The sequence below is a fragment of the Erythrolamprus reginae genome, chromosome Z (genome assembly GCF_031021105.1).
Source record: "Erythrolamprus reginae isolate rEryReg1 chromosome Z, rEryReg1.hap1, whole genome shotgun sequence".
Classification (NCBI taxonomy): domain Eukaryota; kingdom Metazoa; phylum Chordata; class Lepidosauria; order Squamata; family Dipsadidae; genus Erythrolamprus; species Erythrolamprus reginae.
The window spans coordinates 59,514,878-59,529,356 of record NC_091963.1 but is presented as its reverse complement, the minus strand read 5'-3'; the positions used below and the strand labels follow the sequence as shown (position 1 = coordinate 59,529,356).

The 14,479-nt window shown below is 38.5% G+C and overlaps 1 protein-coding gene across 2 annotated transcripts in view; it reads left to right on the top strand.

Annotated features, from left to right (window-relative positions):
- The first annotated feature begins 2,516 nt into the window (after positions 1 to 2,516).
- Positions 2,517 to 14,479, top strand: part of RAMP3 (receptor activity modifying protein 3) — a 117,950-nt gene continuing 105,987 nt past the window's right edge. For both annotated transcript variants that reach the window (XM_070767123.1, XM_070767124.1), the window contains exon 1: positions 2,517 to 2,835. In XM_070767123.1, coding sequence (XP_070623224.1) covers positions 2,784 to 2,835 — 52 coding nt within the window. In that variant the 5' untranslated portion in view covers positions 2,517 to 2,783. The remainder of the gene's footprint in view (positions 2,836 to 14,479) is intronic.

Here is a 14,479-nt window from a genome sequence, read left to right as displayed (position 1 = left end):
ACGAGTGCAAAACTGTTTCTGTAACAGCTTCAATACAAAACTGTCCTGAAACACCCAGCAGCTGAACTTATTCCACAAAGATCAATCAACTGCTTATCCAGTGTTAGTCTCTTAAATACAGTAGTACCTTGTGATACGAACCGCTCGTCTCACGAACCTTTTGAGATACGAACCCAGGGCTAGGGATTTTTGTGCCTCTTCTTCCAAACTTTTTTTGCCTTACGAACCCGCTACCGCGAACGCCGAACCCGGAACTTCAGCAAAAGTTTGTGTTCGGGAGGCCGCTGAGAAGCACCGCTCCCCGACTGTCACCTTTTGAAACAGCTGGGGGGCTTCTCAGCTTCTCCCGAACGTCGAACCTGGATGTTCGGCAAAAGTTCAGGTTCGGGAGGCCGCTGAGAAGCGCCGCCGCCCAGCTGTCACCTTCGTGCATGTGCAGAAGCATCCTGGATGGCTGGGCAGAGCCTCCTGCTGCTTGCGTTATCAGTGTTTAGAACTGGTCCAAACTGGGAGCCACCCAATCAACAGCCCTGATAGCTACTAACTCTAGTACTTCTGCCTTTGTTAGCTATCAATCCACTGATTGATGTGCCAGGTATTTCTTTATAGCCAACTATTATTTTTAATAAATTCTTAATTTATTATCAGTGTTGCTCTTTACTCTCTACAAATTGTGCAGGCTTGCTCTATCTTTAAATTTATTTACTGTTTGTCCATGGACATCATGCATGGATGGTTGGCAATTCAGTAGCCTATCTTATGTCAAAAGCTAGTAAAACTTGCCCTTTTCTCTTTTTCTATACATAATTAACTACATAATTTATTTGACTGAGTAGTTCCTAGAGGATACATTTTCTCTCTTCTAGCAAATAACCTACTTCCTTTATTAAATGCATCCTAGGTGGCCCAAATCAAACTCATCCAGAATAAAGGCTAAATGATAATGAAAAAGGACCATCCTGTTGATAAATGTTTCTTTTCAGTGAAGCAAGTTCTGCAGCAATCTTACCTCATCCCAGGATTCAAAAGAAACTTTTGAAATAAGCAATCATTTTAGTCAATCCTTTGTGCATTAAATACAAACACCCCCCCACAAACCTTCAATTTTATTAGAATTAAATTTCCTAAGATTCACTCTGCTCTATACTTTTCCTCTTTTCTTGGTTTTGAGGTTAGCACAGAGAAGGAAAGATGAATATTAGTGACTAACACAGAAATAGGGAGGCTTGCCCAGTTCTTAAATGTATTTTAGTGAAACTGTAAAATAATATTGATTTGTGTAACTGGCTTTGAAGCAGGGTTAAAATTTAAAATTGTTCTCTACCTGTTCTGTGGGCCTGGTTTGGTGGGGATGGCTGGAGAAGGATACTGCAAAATCTCCATTCCCATCCCACTCCAGGGAAATGATGTTGCAAAATCTCCTTTCCTACCACACTCTGGGATCAGCCAGAGGTGGTATTTGCCAATTCTCCAAACTACTCAAAATTTCAGCTACCTGTTCTCCTGCTGAATGTAACCCTGCTTTGAAGTGTTTTGGGCTGCTCTTGCTTACTATGAATTACTGCTGCTACAGAATAAGGCTATAGTCCTGCAAGCATAGTTTAGATTTTTTTATTTCACTTCTTGATTCTTTATTTAAGAAATAGATAATTTCTCTTCAAAATCAGAAATCAATATATTATTCCCACTATGTCTCATAGTGGGTTTTTTTTTAGGAAAAAGGTAAAGCTTGGAAACAGAGTATTGAATATGCTTTTACATATGAAAAATCAAGATTGAACACACTCTCTCTCACACACTCACACAAAGACACACAAGCAGTCATTGAGGTTGAGCCAAGAATAATTGGACTTGTTTTCAGGCCTGATTATTCATGATGTAAAATGATGAAAAGTTAACAAGAATAATAAAAAACCTCCTACTTCCTTTTATATGCTACAGCATTTTGTTATCATTAATTGGTGTTGTCAACTTGTAGTTGGTCAGCTGTTATAAAATTGTCTGTGAGTGCTCTGTGCCAGTTAATTTACCCTGTGAGCTGAAAGGCACCCATTATGATAAATTGTGATGCTATCAGGGATGTCTTTGCCACCTGCTTCATCTAAGCTACCCTGGCAAAAGTTTATCTTATCTGAGCTCCTGGAATTATCTAATAGCTAGGTACAAAATAGTTTATTCAAGACATATAATGTTAAAATGAATAAAATAAAACAGAGTTCCGTTTATCAAGAGGTGTTCTAAAAATATAGAGGAATAGAATGCAAAAAAGGAAGAGAAGAGTGGCGGATTTGGCCAGAGGGCGGAGAAAAGAAAGGCAAGAAAGGGGCATTGCATCGCTGCATCCCTCAAAAGCTCGAGCTCTGGGAGGCCACTCCGCGCCCCATCCTAGCAGTGGTTATCGGCAGCATCAGGCTGTACAATATTTTCCTATTTGTCCGGAGATATCTCCTCCTCCTTCTTTTTGAACCAGGCTGGGGAGGAGGGACGCAGGAAGCAATGGCACTCAGGGCTGAGTTCGTGGCGGCGGCTGCTGCTGCTGCTGTTACTGCTTATATGTCGGCGGAGGAAGGGGGAGGAGTAGGAGAGTTGGATTTTGTGCGAGCTAGATGTTTGGCAGCCCAAGTTCCCGCTCAGGACTTAATACGGCAGAGTGAAGGTCGGTTCTCCACTAGCAAGAGTGCCGAATAAAAGATCTGACCGAGGCTGCTAGAAAAGGGCCTCATGCGCCCTGCCTTTGGGTAAAGACTGCCGGCTGTGTTACCTCTGCTGCCGAAATATTCGGGATGGAGGGTCGTGCCTTGCATTTGGCCCAACTTTTCCTCTTTGCAATATGGGGTAAGTACATAACACTTCGGGTTCCGAGTTATATCTATCGAATTGTCGAGGCGCTTGAAAGGGGCATTTGGCTACGCTCGTGAGTAGTATGTTCAAATATGCTTGAACGGCATATTGTATTTGTATTAAGTCATTTAGGAGGAAAAAACAAAACAAAAATAAGCGGGAATTTGTCAGAGAACTCATTTTGCTTCGCTATGGACTGATTATATCTGAAATAGCAAATCAATAATATAGATAAAAGTTTGATATTTTCAGGAGCAGAGAACAAAAAAAGATTTTGAGGAAGAGACAACCAGTCTCCTAGCCTCTTGCTTGAAGCCCCTATTGACAGGGCTTATACAGGAGCACAAGCCCATTTCTCAAAATGCTACATTTGTAGGTTGATAAACTAAGTGTGGTTTTGCTCATCCTGAAGAGGACCATCTACTTTTTGGATGCCCTTCATACTATGATTTGTATTAGGTTCCAGTGAAGAACAATTAGTAGATCTCAGAGTTTTCCAAGGCCAGATGTGTAAATTACTTTTGATGAGTAAGGACCCCATTTTAAATTTTTTCAGGATCTGAGAGCTGCAAAATGAATTTGGCCTCATTGTAACATATTTTTGTGCTCAGATTATTTTGGTTTTCTTGGTTTATTTTAAATATAATTTGTTTATTTCATGGTTTGCAATCTATCTTAAAACGGCAATAAATGCTGCATTCAATGTAACATTTTTGGTTGCAGCTGTTCCAAAGTCTGCAAAAGAGATATTTGGGGACATATGCAGCTCTATGACAGAGGTAAACTGCTTCCAGAACGCCTAATTGCATGCAGCTCTGTGGCTCTGGAACACCAGTGGGGGATCAAGCTCAATTATGCTTCCTGCACCTGTGCAGGTAGCAAAGTTGCTCACAGGGACGCGCTTGCACACGCATCCCTGTACTCAATTTTGCTACCTGCACAGGTGCAGGAAGTATAATTGAGCTCCGCTCGATCCTGCACTCGCGTTCCATAGCCACAGAGCTGCCTGCAATTAGTCGTTCCGGCAGCAGCCCATCTCTGCTTCAAGTGTTGTGGAAAGAAAAGATAAACTTTGTGTTGTTCCATTGTGTGCACTCTGCAGCAATTTTCTTAGCACATAAGATTTCAATACACTTCATCACACGAAGGGTATAAGTATCATATTAAGTGTACAGGTAACTGATTTACATACATGTTACAGTGAAGCTATATGTATAGCTGCTATACATTGTTACATACTATAACGATTGGCTCAATGAGATGGGTGTAAATCCAGCTGTTATCTGACCCTAGTAATATACTGTATCTGTATTGGAACATTATATATGTGTGTGTGTAGGAAAGAGAAAGACAGAGACAGAGAAACAGAGATTATTAACATTTCATTTTAAAATAGCTGATGGAAACTAGTAAAATATTTTGTTCAACAAGAAATATTTTAATTTTCAAAGAAAGGATTTTTAAAAAATATCCCCGATTCCTTATGAGAGCAAACATCTGTTGAAAAAGTAATCATAAATTCCTTGCAAAGGAGACTTTGCTTAATCCAGTTTTTTCCCTCTCCTTATCTTCTCCCTTCCCCATTATCAGTTAGTTCCAGTAGGAAATTTTTGTTTTCACCTAAAATCTTGGTAATGATGTAACTATTATGGAATGGGCATCTCTGCCATATAATAGATGTGGAACAAGGCAAACCTGAAACATAACAAAATGAAAGATAAATTTAAATAAACTTGCAAATACTGTACAGTACTAGGATACATCTATAATAGGTTTAAGTACGTACCAAAGAACATAATAATCACCCTTCTTTTTAAAAATTATGTGTGATATGGAAATGAGGAAACTACCTACAATATGCTAATTAAGACTAAAATATCGCAAAGCAGTAGAGATTGGATAATTGTTGTCTGGAATGCGAGACATTTGAATGAATGAATGAATGAATGAATGAATGAATGAATGAATGAACGAATGAATGAAATATTGAGTGGGATAAGCATCGTAATGCTTCCAGCCATCACTATATGGAAATTTCCTTCTTGGAATCAGTTGCTGATAATCTTTATTTTTAAATTTCATTTTATTTATTTAGAATAGGTAGCTTTAGTGGAAACATTCAAAATTAAATGCTGGTCTTCAACCACGTGATATCTTCATAGTGTATAAAAAATCTTAGAAGATAAAAATGGTAGTTAGGCAAAAGACAATGTTTTGTTCTGAAACACACTCCAAAGACTTCAGGACTACAAATAAAATAGTTGTTTGTTTGATTGTTTGGTTGTTCATTCACTCATTGATTCATTCATTCATTCATTCATTCATTCATTTTATTTGACTTCTATGCCTCCCAATCCTGAAGGACTCAGGGTGGCTTATAACAATATAAAAGATATAAATACAATAAAAAAGAAGTCAGATATGAAAATCTAAACCTGTATACCCCAGTTAAAAAACCCTTGACCCACATGCATACCATTCAATATAATTTGGCCATGACAGATGTCAGTTTCTTGGCCACCAGGCCTGCCGGCAAAGCCAGGTTTGCTCTCATGAAGAATGATGCAGAAGTAGCAGCTTTCACAGCTACGGCTATTGCTTTGTGGTTTTTGAGCAGGACTTGCTCCATCGTCTTTTCCTCTGGGAGCAGGAAAAGGCATCTTAGAGGCATCTCCCAGAAGATTAGTAGAGGAGAGGAGGGCCATCACAGGAGTATACACAGTAGATGGACTGAGGTAGATAGCAAGCTCCTGGTCCATGTTGAAAAGTTTTTTAACATTTGCAGATGGCAAGGGACCAGAGCATGGGTCTCTTTGCCACCGGAGAGAACAACAGCTGACCTGGGTTTTCTCCCGGTTCCGCTGTCAAGGAGCAGAAGGGATGGATACGCTCCACTCGGCCTGGCCTGTGGGGCTCCTGTATGCTTTTGCACCACTCGCATTGATTCCCAGGGTGATTTGTAAGCTACTCAACGAGAGGACAGAGATTGTCCTGCTGGTCCTGCACTGGCTTTCCAGGGTGTGGTTAGCAGACCTTGTGACATTATCTGTCTCCTCTCCATGGCACCTTCCCATGTCGAAATCTGCACTCAGCTAGGGGGTGATCTTCCATCCTGACCCCCTTTGGATGAAGCTGACCACCTGTGGTTGAGCGATGCATGCTAATTAACTGCCAAGTACCCTCGGGGGCCATGGATCTTATCCTCAACAGCAGACAACCTTCCACTGAACATATTTATGCCTCCACCTGGCGCACCTTCTGCAAATGGTGTAAGGGAACTCAGTGCTCCCCTACAGATTTATCTGCGGTTCAACTTTTGGGGCTCCTCAGGGAAGGGTTTGATAAGGGTCTATCACCTAACACCCTCAAAAGGCAGGTAGCTATTTTGTCATTAGTCCTGGCCTGTGGGGATCTTTGTCCCCTCCTAGGGTCCCCTCATTAAGCACCTCTTGCGAGGGGCATCCCTCCGAAGTCCCCCTGTGGTGCATCGTTTCCCTACCTGTGACTTAATCAGAGGGCTGGACTCCCTGACCAATGACCCCTATGAGCCGCTCCGAAACTGTTCCATCCATTACCTCACACGCACATAAGGTTGCTTTCCTGGTGGCAATCACCTCTGCCCTCAGAATCTCAGAACTTGCAGCTCTCTCTACACGTAAGGATCTATCCCTCTTCTTCCCTACTTTCTTCACAAAGATCAACTCCTAGTATCATAGGGCCCAGGAGCTTACGTTCCCCAGCTTCTGTTCTCATCCCTCCCATCCCTTGGAACATAAGTGGCACACCCTAGATGTCAGGCATGTGCTTAACATCTACCTCAAGCGCTCAGAAGGATGGCATAAATTAGAGGCTCTATTTCATATTTTCCAACTTTTATGGGAAGGAAAATTTCCCCAGCTACTTTGGGGAGGTGAATTAGAGCGTGATAGCTCAGGCGTATAATCTGTCTTCCTCTCCCCATTCTTAGGGTATTATTGCCCACTTGACCAGGAGTTCAGAGTCTCTGCAGCCTGATCCACCCAGACTTCCCTAGAGGCTCAGGGCTGCCACCTGAGCCTCTCCCTCCTCCTTCATCCGGCATTTTTAAATCAATGCCTTTGCCTTGGGTGATGCTGCATTTGGCTATAGGGTTCTCCAGCAGGTGCTGCCCTCAGTGGCCAGGGGATCTAATCATCCCCTCTGCAGGTTCTTTGGCTTTGGCAGGTTCTATGCTGGCTGATGTCTCTGCTCATTATAGAAAATAAACTGTTGTGTCCTTACCTGAATGGTTATTCTCCTATGTGCAGAGACATCAGCCAGATCCTCCTGTTCCTTCCGATTAGGTCCTTGGGCCGAGGGGAAGATGGTTTCGCCTGGGGTCCATTCTGGTATTTTCCTCCTTTTTCCTTTGCCAAGTGAGGCAGGTTTTTTTCTGTGCATATTTTTTTTTCTACTGTTTTCTGCCACATTCTATTCATCTTGACCACACTAAGAGCCTATATTTCGGTCTTCACCAAAAGCAGAAATTGTGATAAGGCAGAATATAGTCATTAAAACAGGTTCAGTCATTGGCTGACAGATGAGGTCAACCCACACTGACTGATGTCTCCGCACATAAGAAAATAACTATTCAGGTAAGGGGACAACGGTTTATTATATTCTTTTTTCCATATCTTATAATTTTTATCAAATTGTTTAATACAGTTCCTTGTGTGAATAGGACTCTTTGTAATACTTTTTTTGTGTTAGTGCTAGCAGTTCACATATTCTTTATATACCATTTTCTGCTGCCTTAATAAAAATTAAAGGACTCAGATAAAAAGTTGAGGTGAAAATAAAACTGACTGTAGCAGAGAAAGCCACAATCAAAAGATGAAAGGCAGAGTGTCTGTACCAAAAAAGCTCTTTAGTATTAAAATATTTTCTGTTGAGTACCTAAGTAAATTATGGTGTTTCTATTTTCCTTTTCCAATGCCGGTAATAAAGGTCTGAAGTGAATTTTTGGATTCTGGAGATAAAAGATAATGCAGAGCAGAAAGAGTAACACTACCTTCTATAATTTTATTCTTATATGTTTCATTCCTATTTCACTGTGTAATTGAGTCAGATAATAGTCAGAATATTTGGCCACACTAAGATGGGAAAATAGAAAACCAGTGGAATTAACAATATAAGAACAATTTTCCAACAACTCCCAGCAAAGTTTCTTAAAATTTAAAAAATAGTATATGGAAAAACTGAACTACATTGACATATAATATACAATATATGGTACATGTATTCTCCCCATCATGTACCCAATATAAATAATCCTGAATGACTGCCCTGTTTAGTAACCAATGCTATGGGAGTGGTAAAAGGATAGTGTTACAACAAATTCTCATATTTATAAATATTGCAGCCCCCTTCAATCAATTATTGACCACTTTATAATTGATGGGCATTCATGACAACCTTAGCAACTCACAGTTGCACGATTGCCATTTACATGCTTACTCTTAGTTTCTGACAAGCATAGTCAATAGAGAAACTGCCAGTAAAATCACAATGATGTTTTATGGTGTCTTACTTAAGACCATATCACTTAGTGATGGAATTTCTGGTTCTGACTGAGGACTACCTATATGTGCATCCCCAGGTTCAGTGGCTAGATATAGTCCATGATTTATATTTATGTATTTAACATCAAGCCAAGTAAGTATGATGTTTTGAATCAACTAGTGAATTTTTTGTTGTGTTAGCTAATAAGTTATAATTTCGTTACTGGAGATACTAAAAGTCTTTGTCTGTCTGTCTGTCTGTCTGTCTGTCTGTCTGTCTGTGTCTGTCTGTCTGTCTGTCTGTCTGTCTGTCTGTCTGTCTGTCTGTCTATCTATCTATCTATCTACTATGTATGTATATATGTATGTATGTATGCATGTATGTATGTATGTATTGGATTTGTATGCCGCCCCCCTCTGAGGACTCGGGGTGGCTCACAACATATATAAGAAAACATAATAGTACATCTAAATCAAATTAATATAATTAAAAAACACTAAAAATCCTAATATAATTTAAAACATTTATTATCATTCACTCCGTGAACACACAAAAACACTCGTTGGTCAGGGGGAAGATCTAATGACCCCAGGCCTGGTGACAGAGATGAGTCTTTAAACTTTTTTGGAAGGCAAGGAGGGTGGGGGCATTGCACGAGCCCCAAATTAGGTGCAAAGGTATGAATTCAAACGCACATACTTGAAAAGTCAAGAACAAAGTTTTTATCGAAAATTTTAAAAAAGCAAAATACCCTTTTTGCAGTCAAAGGGCCATGTGAATGATTAAAGTCCGTTAAGACATTAAACCCGTGGAGGCGATAGATAGAAGCCTTTAGTCATTTGTTCAAAACAAGATTTCTTTATTATAAAACAGAAAATAAAACATGTCTTAAGGGACAACATAACAAATATGTTTTCACATGATAAATTGAGATTTGGCAGGATATTACATCATAATAGGAGGATCTTAGTAAGGCACACACAGTTAACTCTTTAATTACTAAATGTCTCTGGGGCTGGCAATATTCAGCGTGACAGTGATGACTATACTCCTTAAAACCAGATCATTTTTCCACTGCTCCAAGAGAAATACCAAGTTGAGTATGTGTCCCCCTCTATGAGTCAGACCCTGGATTGTCATGGAAGCCATGAACCCAGATGATGACAGCCACTCCCCCACCTCTTCCCTGGTGTCGCAGCTATTGCAAGACCAGAAACCCATCTGAGTACGTTTCTGATACAGGAACACCTCCCTCAGGTCCCAGACAGGTTTTGGTCACACAAGTCAGGTCAGCCCCCTCCTCCAAGAGTAAATCTCAGATTAAGGGGGCCTTGGCGACCGACCTGGCATTGAGTAGTAGCAAACTGAGACCAGGGCCCTGACTATGTCGGACATCAGCTACACAGGATGAGACCGAGGGGGCAGAACAAGAAATCGCTGGGAGCGGCCTATCCCTCAGCTCCTGCCATACCTGCCCCTCCCAGTAACAACGGTAATGTCCTGACTCTCTGCCACACCCAAAGTCACTCTCCCATCTTTATAGGTCCTCCAACATCTCGGTCAACTTTCCATTCCATATACACCACTTGCTACACAAACACTCAACAAATAAAAATACTCTACCACCCTCAACCCACAATTCCCTTCCAATGAATATAAAATAGTAATACAATAAAAATAATATAAAATCTCCCTACTGCAATAGATTTATGAAGATTTACATTAAACAACTGCTCATTCAATCTCATAGCATACCATATTTTTCAGAGTATAAGACACACTGGAACATAAGATGCACCTTAGCTTTGTGGGAGGAAAATAGGGAAAAGAATCTGCTTACCAGGTATTCATCTGGCTAGTATGCTTAGTCTGGTCAGTTTCAGCACATTATTTTATCCTCTGGTTAAGGGCTTGTTTTTTTTATTCTGAGAGTAACAATGAAAGAGCATGCAACCCAGTAAAAGCTGAGAACATCATTAGTACCTGGAAAGAAACAGTCTGAACAAGTAGAGCAATAGAAAAAACCCTGCAAAGACTTAGGGCTTTGAAAACCTTCTTCTTTGCAGTGAAAGAGCTTGCAAGCGGGTAAGAGCTGGGAACATTATTAGCACCTGGTTAGGGCTGGAAAGAAACATTTGGAGCAAATAAAACAATGAAAAAAACCCTTTACAATTCCAAAAAGGGGAGCACAGTCAGCCATGCTGATTGCTTCAGTACTGTGACAACCCCAGTAACAGTGGAAGAAGCAAGATTTTGTGCATTCCTGAATGAATCAGCAAGTAAACAACACAATCAATAGACCTGACTGAAGGTAACTCTGACAAATGAAAACTCTGAATCTCTTAAGAGTGTGTGAACTGTGCTCAAATAAGATGGGAACACCCCACATTGCTAATAACCGATAAGCGGTGAGAGAAACAGAGATAAGATGTCACCATTTCAAGAAGCGTGAGGGAGAGAGTTTACCCACTAAAACTACTTTACATGAAAGTGATTTGAGCCCAGAAACAACCTGAGTTCTCAATTTTCTGCTGGAGAGATTGATTGGAGACAGTAAAGTAGAGATCCGTGAGAGGCAATAATAAGGAAAGTATGTATTGCGAGTGAAGCAGAAAAGTGCGTATGGCGAGTGGAGTGGAGAAGAGCAAAATAGGAATAGTTTTAGCAGAGCAGCAGACTGCTGCAGAGACAGAGGAGACAGTGATGGCTGCAATCGGAGCAAAGTGATGAGAAAGGAGGTGCATACTGTTAAATCGGACAGCTACAGTAACTGAGAGCGAGTGGAGCAGAGTGGAGCAAAAGGAAGACTCATCAGGCAAGACGGAATAAAGCAGAGCAAAAGTTATACAGAGATATTTGGAGATAAATTGTCAATATTAATTATTGATATTGTTTTTGATTAAGAAATTCATATTCCCTTTAGATAACTTATTGTATTACTATTAAGCTTTGCACAAAAATAACACCATAACTAATTTTTTCCAAAGAAAGATAAACTTAAGTAGACCTTGTTATAGAAAAGAAAGATTTTTATTGTAAATTGAATGGTAGAATTGAGTGACCACTTTAATATCTTCAAGATGTCTAACACGGCAACCATTCAAAAACTATCCAAGAAAACAACATCAAATCCAGTTTTGTCAACAGCTTCACCCTCAACACAAAGATCATTAGATAGTATGCTGATGGCAGAAAAGGCGGGAGGTCAAACTCAGTCAGTGCAGGCAACCCTACTGGCAATCCAGGAAACAATGATGAAGATGCAAAAAAAATGGACCGAAACTATGAAAATGTGGGAGAGGACATACAAAAGGTTAAAGTAGAATTAGTAACCTACAACAAATCTTGGAAAAAAATGAGCAAAGGATAAAAGTAGGGAAGAAAAAGACACAACAGACTGAAAAGGCAGTAGTAGCAGTAGACCAAAAAATGATGATGCTAAACTGCGAACTGGAAAAATCAATTCTGAACCTGGAATTAGATAGAGCGGCATTCTATCTATGTTTTCAAAACATAATGGAGAAAAAAGAAGAAAATTTGGGTGAAATAATAGCAAACATATTAGAGAAGGACAAACGAGGTAATGAATGGGCTGGATGAAGTGTACAGAGTATATACAAACTATGCATGACGAAACAAATTACCAAGGGAGGTACATGTAAGATGTAGGAGAAAAGAATTTTGTAATGAAATTTATTTATTTATTTATTTATTTATTTATTTATTTATTTATTTATTTATTTATTTATTTATTTATTTATTTATTTATTTATTTGTATGCCGCCCCTCTCTGTAGACTCGGGGCGGCTCACAACAATAATAGGAAAACAATGAACAATACAAATCTAATAATTAAAACTAAATCACCAAAATGAGAAAATTTTGAAACAAGAAAAACTGGGCCAATTGTTTACTGCCCTGGCCAAAAAAAGGGAGGTGTATTGCTACCTATATTAAGAGAGACATAGAAGCAGAAAAAAATTTATGTGGATGGTAAAGATAGGAGTTTGATGATTTCAATAAGGATTCATTTCACACAGATACTACTGGTAATAATATATGCTCCAAATAAAGAACAGGAAATTTTTTTTCAAAATCTTCACCAAAAAAAAAAATTAGAAACAAATCAGCAGGATGTGTGCCTAATTGGAGATTTCAATGGGATTGTGTTTTCCAAAAAAGACTATAAAACAGATAATAAAAAATTACAAAAAAGGGAAACCTTTACCAAAAACTTTCCATGAAATGTGTTATGAGCTTAATTTAGGTGATTGCTGGTGGGAGCGTAATCCAAAGGCACAAGAATATTTTTTTTCCTTGTCCACACAGATCCTGGTCAAGAATTGACATGGTGTGGGAAAATAAAATATTACTAAACTTGATAACTACAATAGAAATAGGGACAAACGAATGGGCTGATCATAATCCTCTGAAAGTAACTTGGAAAGAACATGGAAAAATGTTTAGAAATTGGACTTTGAATACTAAAATGTTAAAAGAACAGGACTATATAAATGAGATTAAAAAAGAAATGGAAATGTTTATCAGGGAAAACAAAAATCAGGATACAAGTATTTAGAACCTATGGGATACGGCAAAAGCTTTCCAAAGAGGGGTGACAATCTCCTATCTAGCAAAAAGTAACAAAGAGAAAGGACTGCAGTGAAAGAATTTATTAGATAAATTAAAACAAATAGAAAAAGAATTACAAAAGTGCCCACAAAATTCAAAATTTATAGAAGAAAAAAATTTGACAAGACATAGGTTAAATTTAATGGAGGAAGAAGAAATTGCCAAAAATATTAGATTAATAAAACAGGGTTATTTTGAAAATGCAAATAAACTGGGTAGATGGCTGTCCTATAAAATAAAAAAGACAAGGAGAAAAAAGTGATACAGCAACTTGAGGGTCAGGATAAAAATATATATTACCAAATGGAAAAGAAGAAATAAATTATATTAAACTATTTTAAAGATTTATATGCAAAGGATGAAATTAAGATAGAAAAAGTAAGAAAGTCCTTGCAAGAAAAAAACCTAGATACAATAGAAAAAGATGACAGTGGTATGCTGAATAATATATAACTAAAGAGGAACTATTATCTGCAGTGTCAAAGCAGAAAAATAACAAAACACCTGGACTGGACTGTTTTCCTGGTAAATTTTATAAGGCCACAATTGATGTTATAGATTTGATATTAGAAGTTTATAATGAAACAAACAGCAATCTACCCAATATCCTGGGAAGAAGCCTACATAACATTAATTCATAAAAACAATACATACTGCACTCAAGCACAGGTAAAGGAAGTACTAAAATTTCAGGATTGCAAGCAATAAAGAGAATTAAATACTTAGGCATATGGTTTACAGCTACATACTCGTAATTAAAAGAAGATAATTATATAAAATTACATCACAACATAAAAGAAGACCTAGAATAATGGGGTAAAATACAATTATCGCTCCTTGGCAGAATCGCAATTATAAAATGAAATATTCTTCCCCGATGGCTTTACCTATTCCAAATGGCTCCAATTAAATTAGAAAAACAATTCTTCAAATAAATTAATAGAGCTATATCAAAGTTTATATGGGCAAGGAGTAAAGCCAAGAATTAAATATAAAAATCTGGTGGACAAATGAGAGGCGGCGGCGGGGGGGGGGGGCTTCAGCCTACCTGATCTTGAAACTTACTACTATTCAGACAGCCTATTATGGATTAAGGATTGGATCACACTAAATAATCAAAGAATTCTTAAATTAGAAGGTTATTATTTACAAGAAGGATGGCATGCCCACCTTTGGGAAAAAACGAATATCAAACACACACAATTTCAACAACACACAATAAGAGGTACCTTGAAAGATTTATTTGGAGGAAAATTTAAAAAAACACTTTGTAGAAATACCAAGATGATTATCCACCATGGAAGCCTTGATATACCCGAAAGTCCAAGGAAATACTAAAGTGAGAACCTATGGCAAACTAGACAAACTTTAGAAGCTGAAGGGGAAACATATAGATTGGTTTCCATATATACAACTTCAAAACAGATATAAAATTGATTCTGAAGAATATGGAATAAGCCCTAAATTAAATATAATAGACCAAATT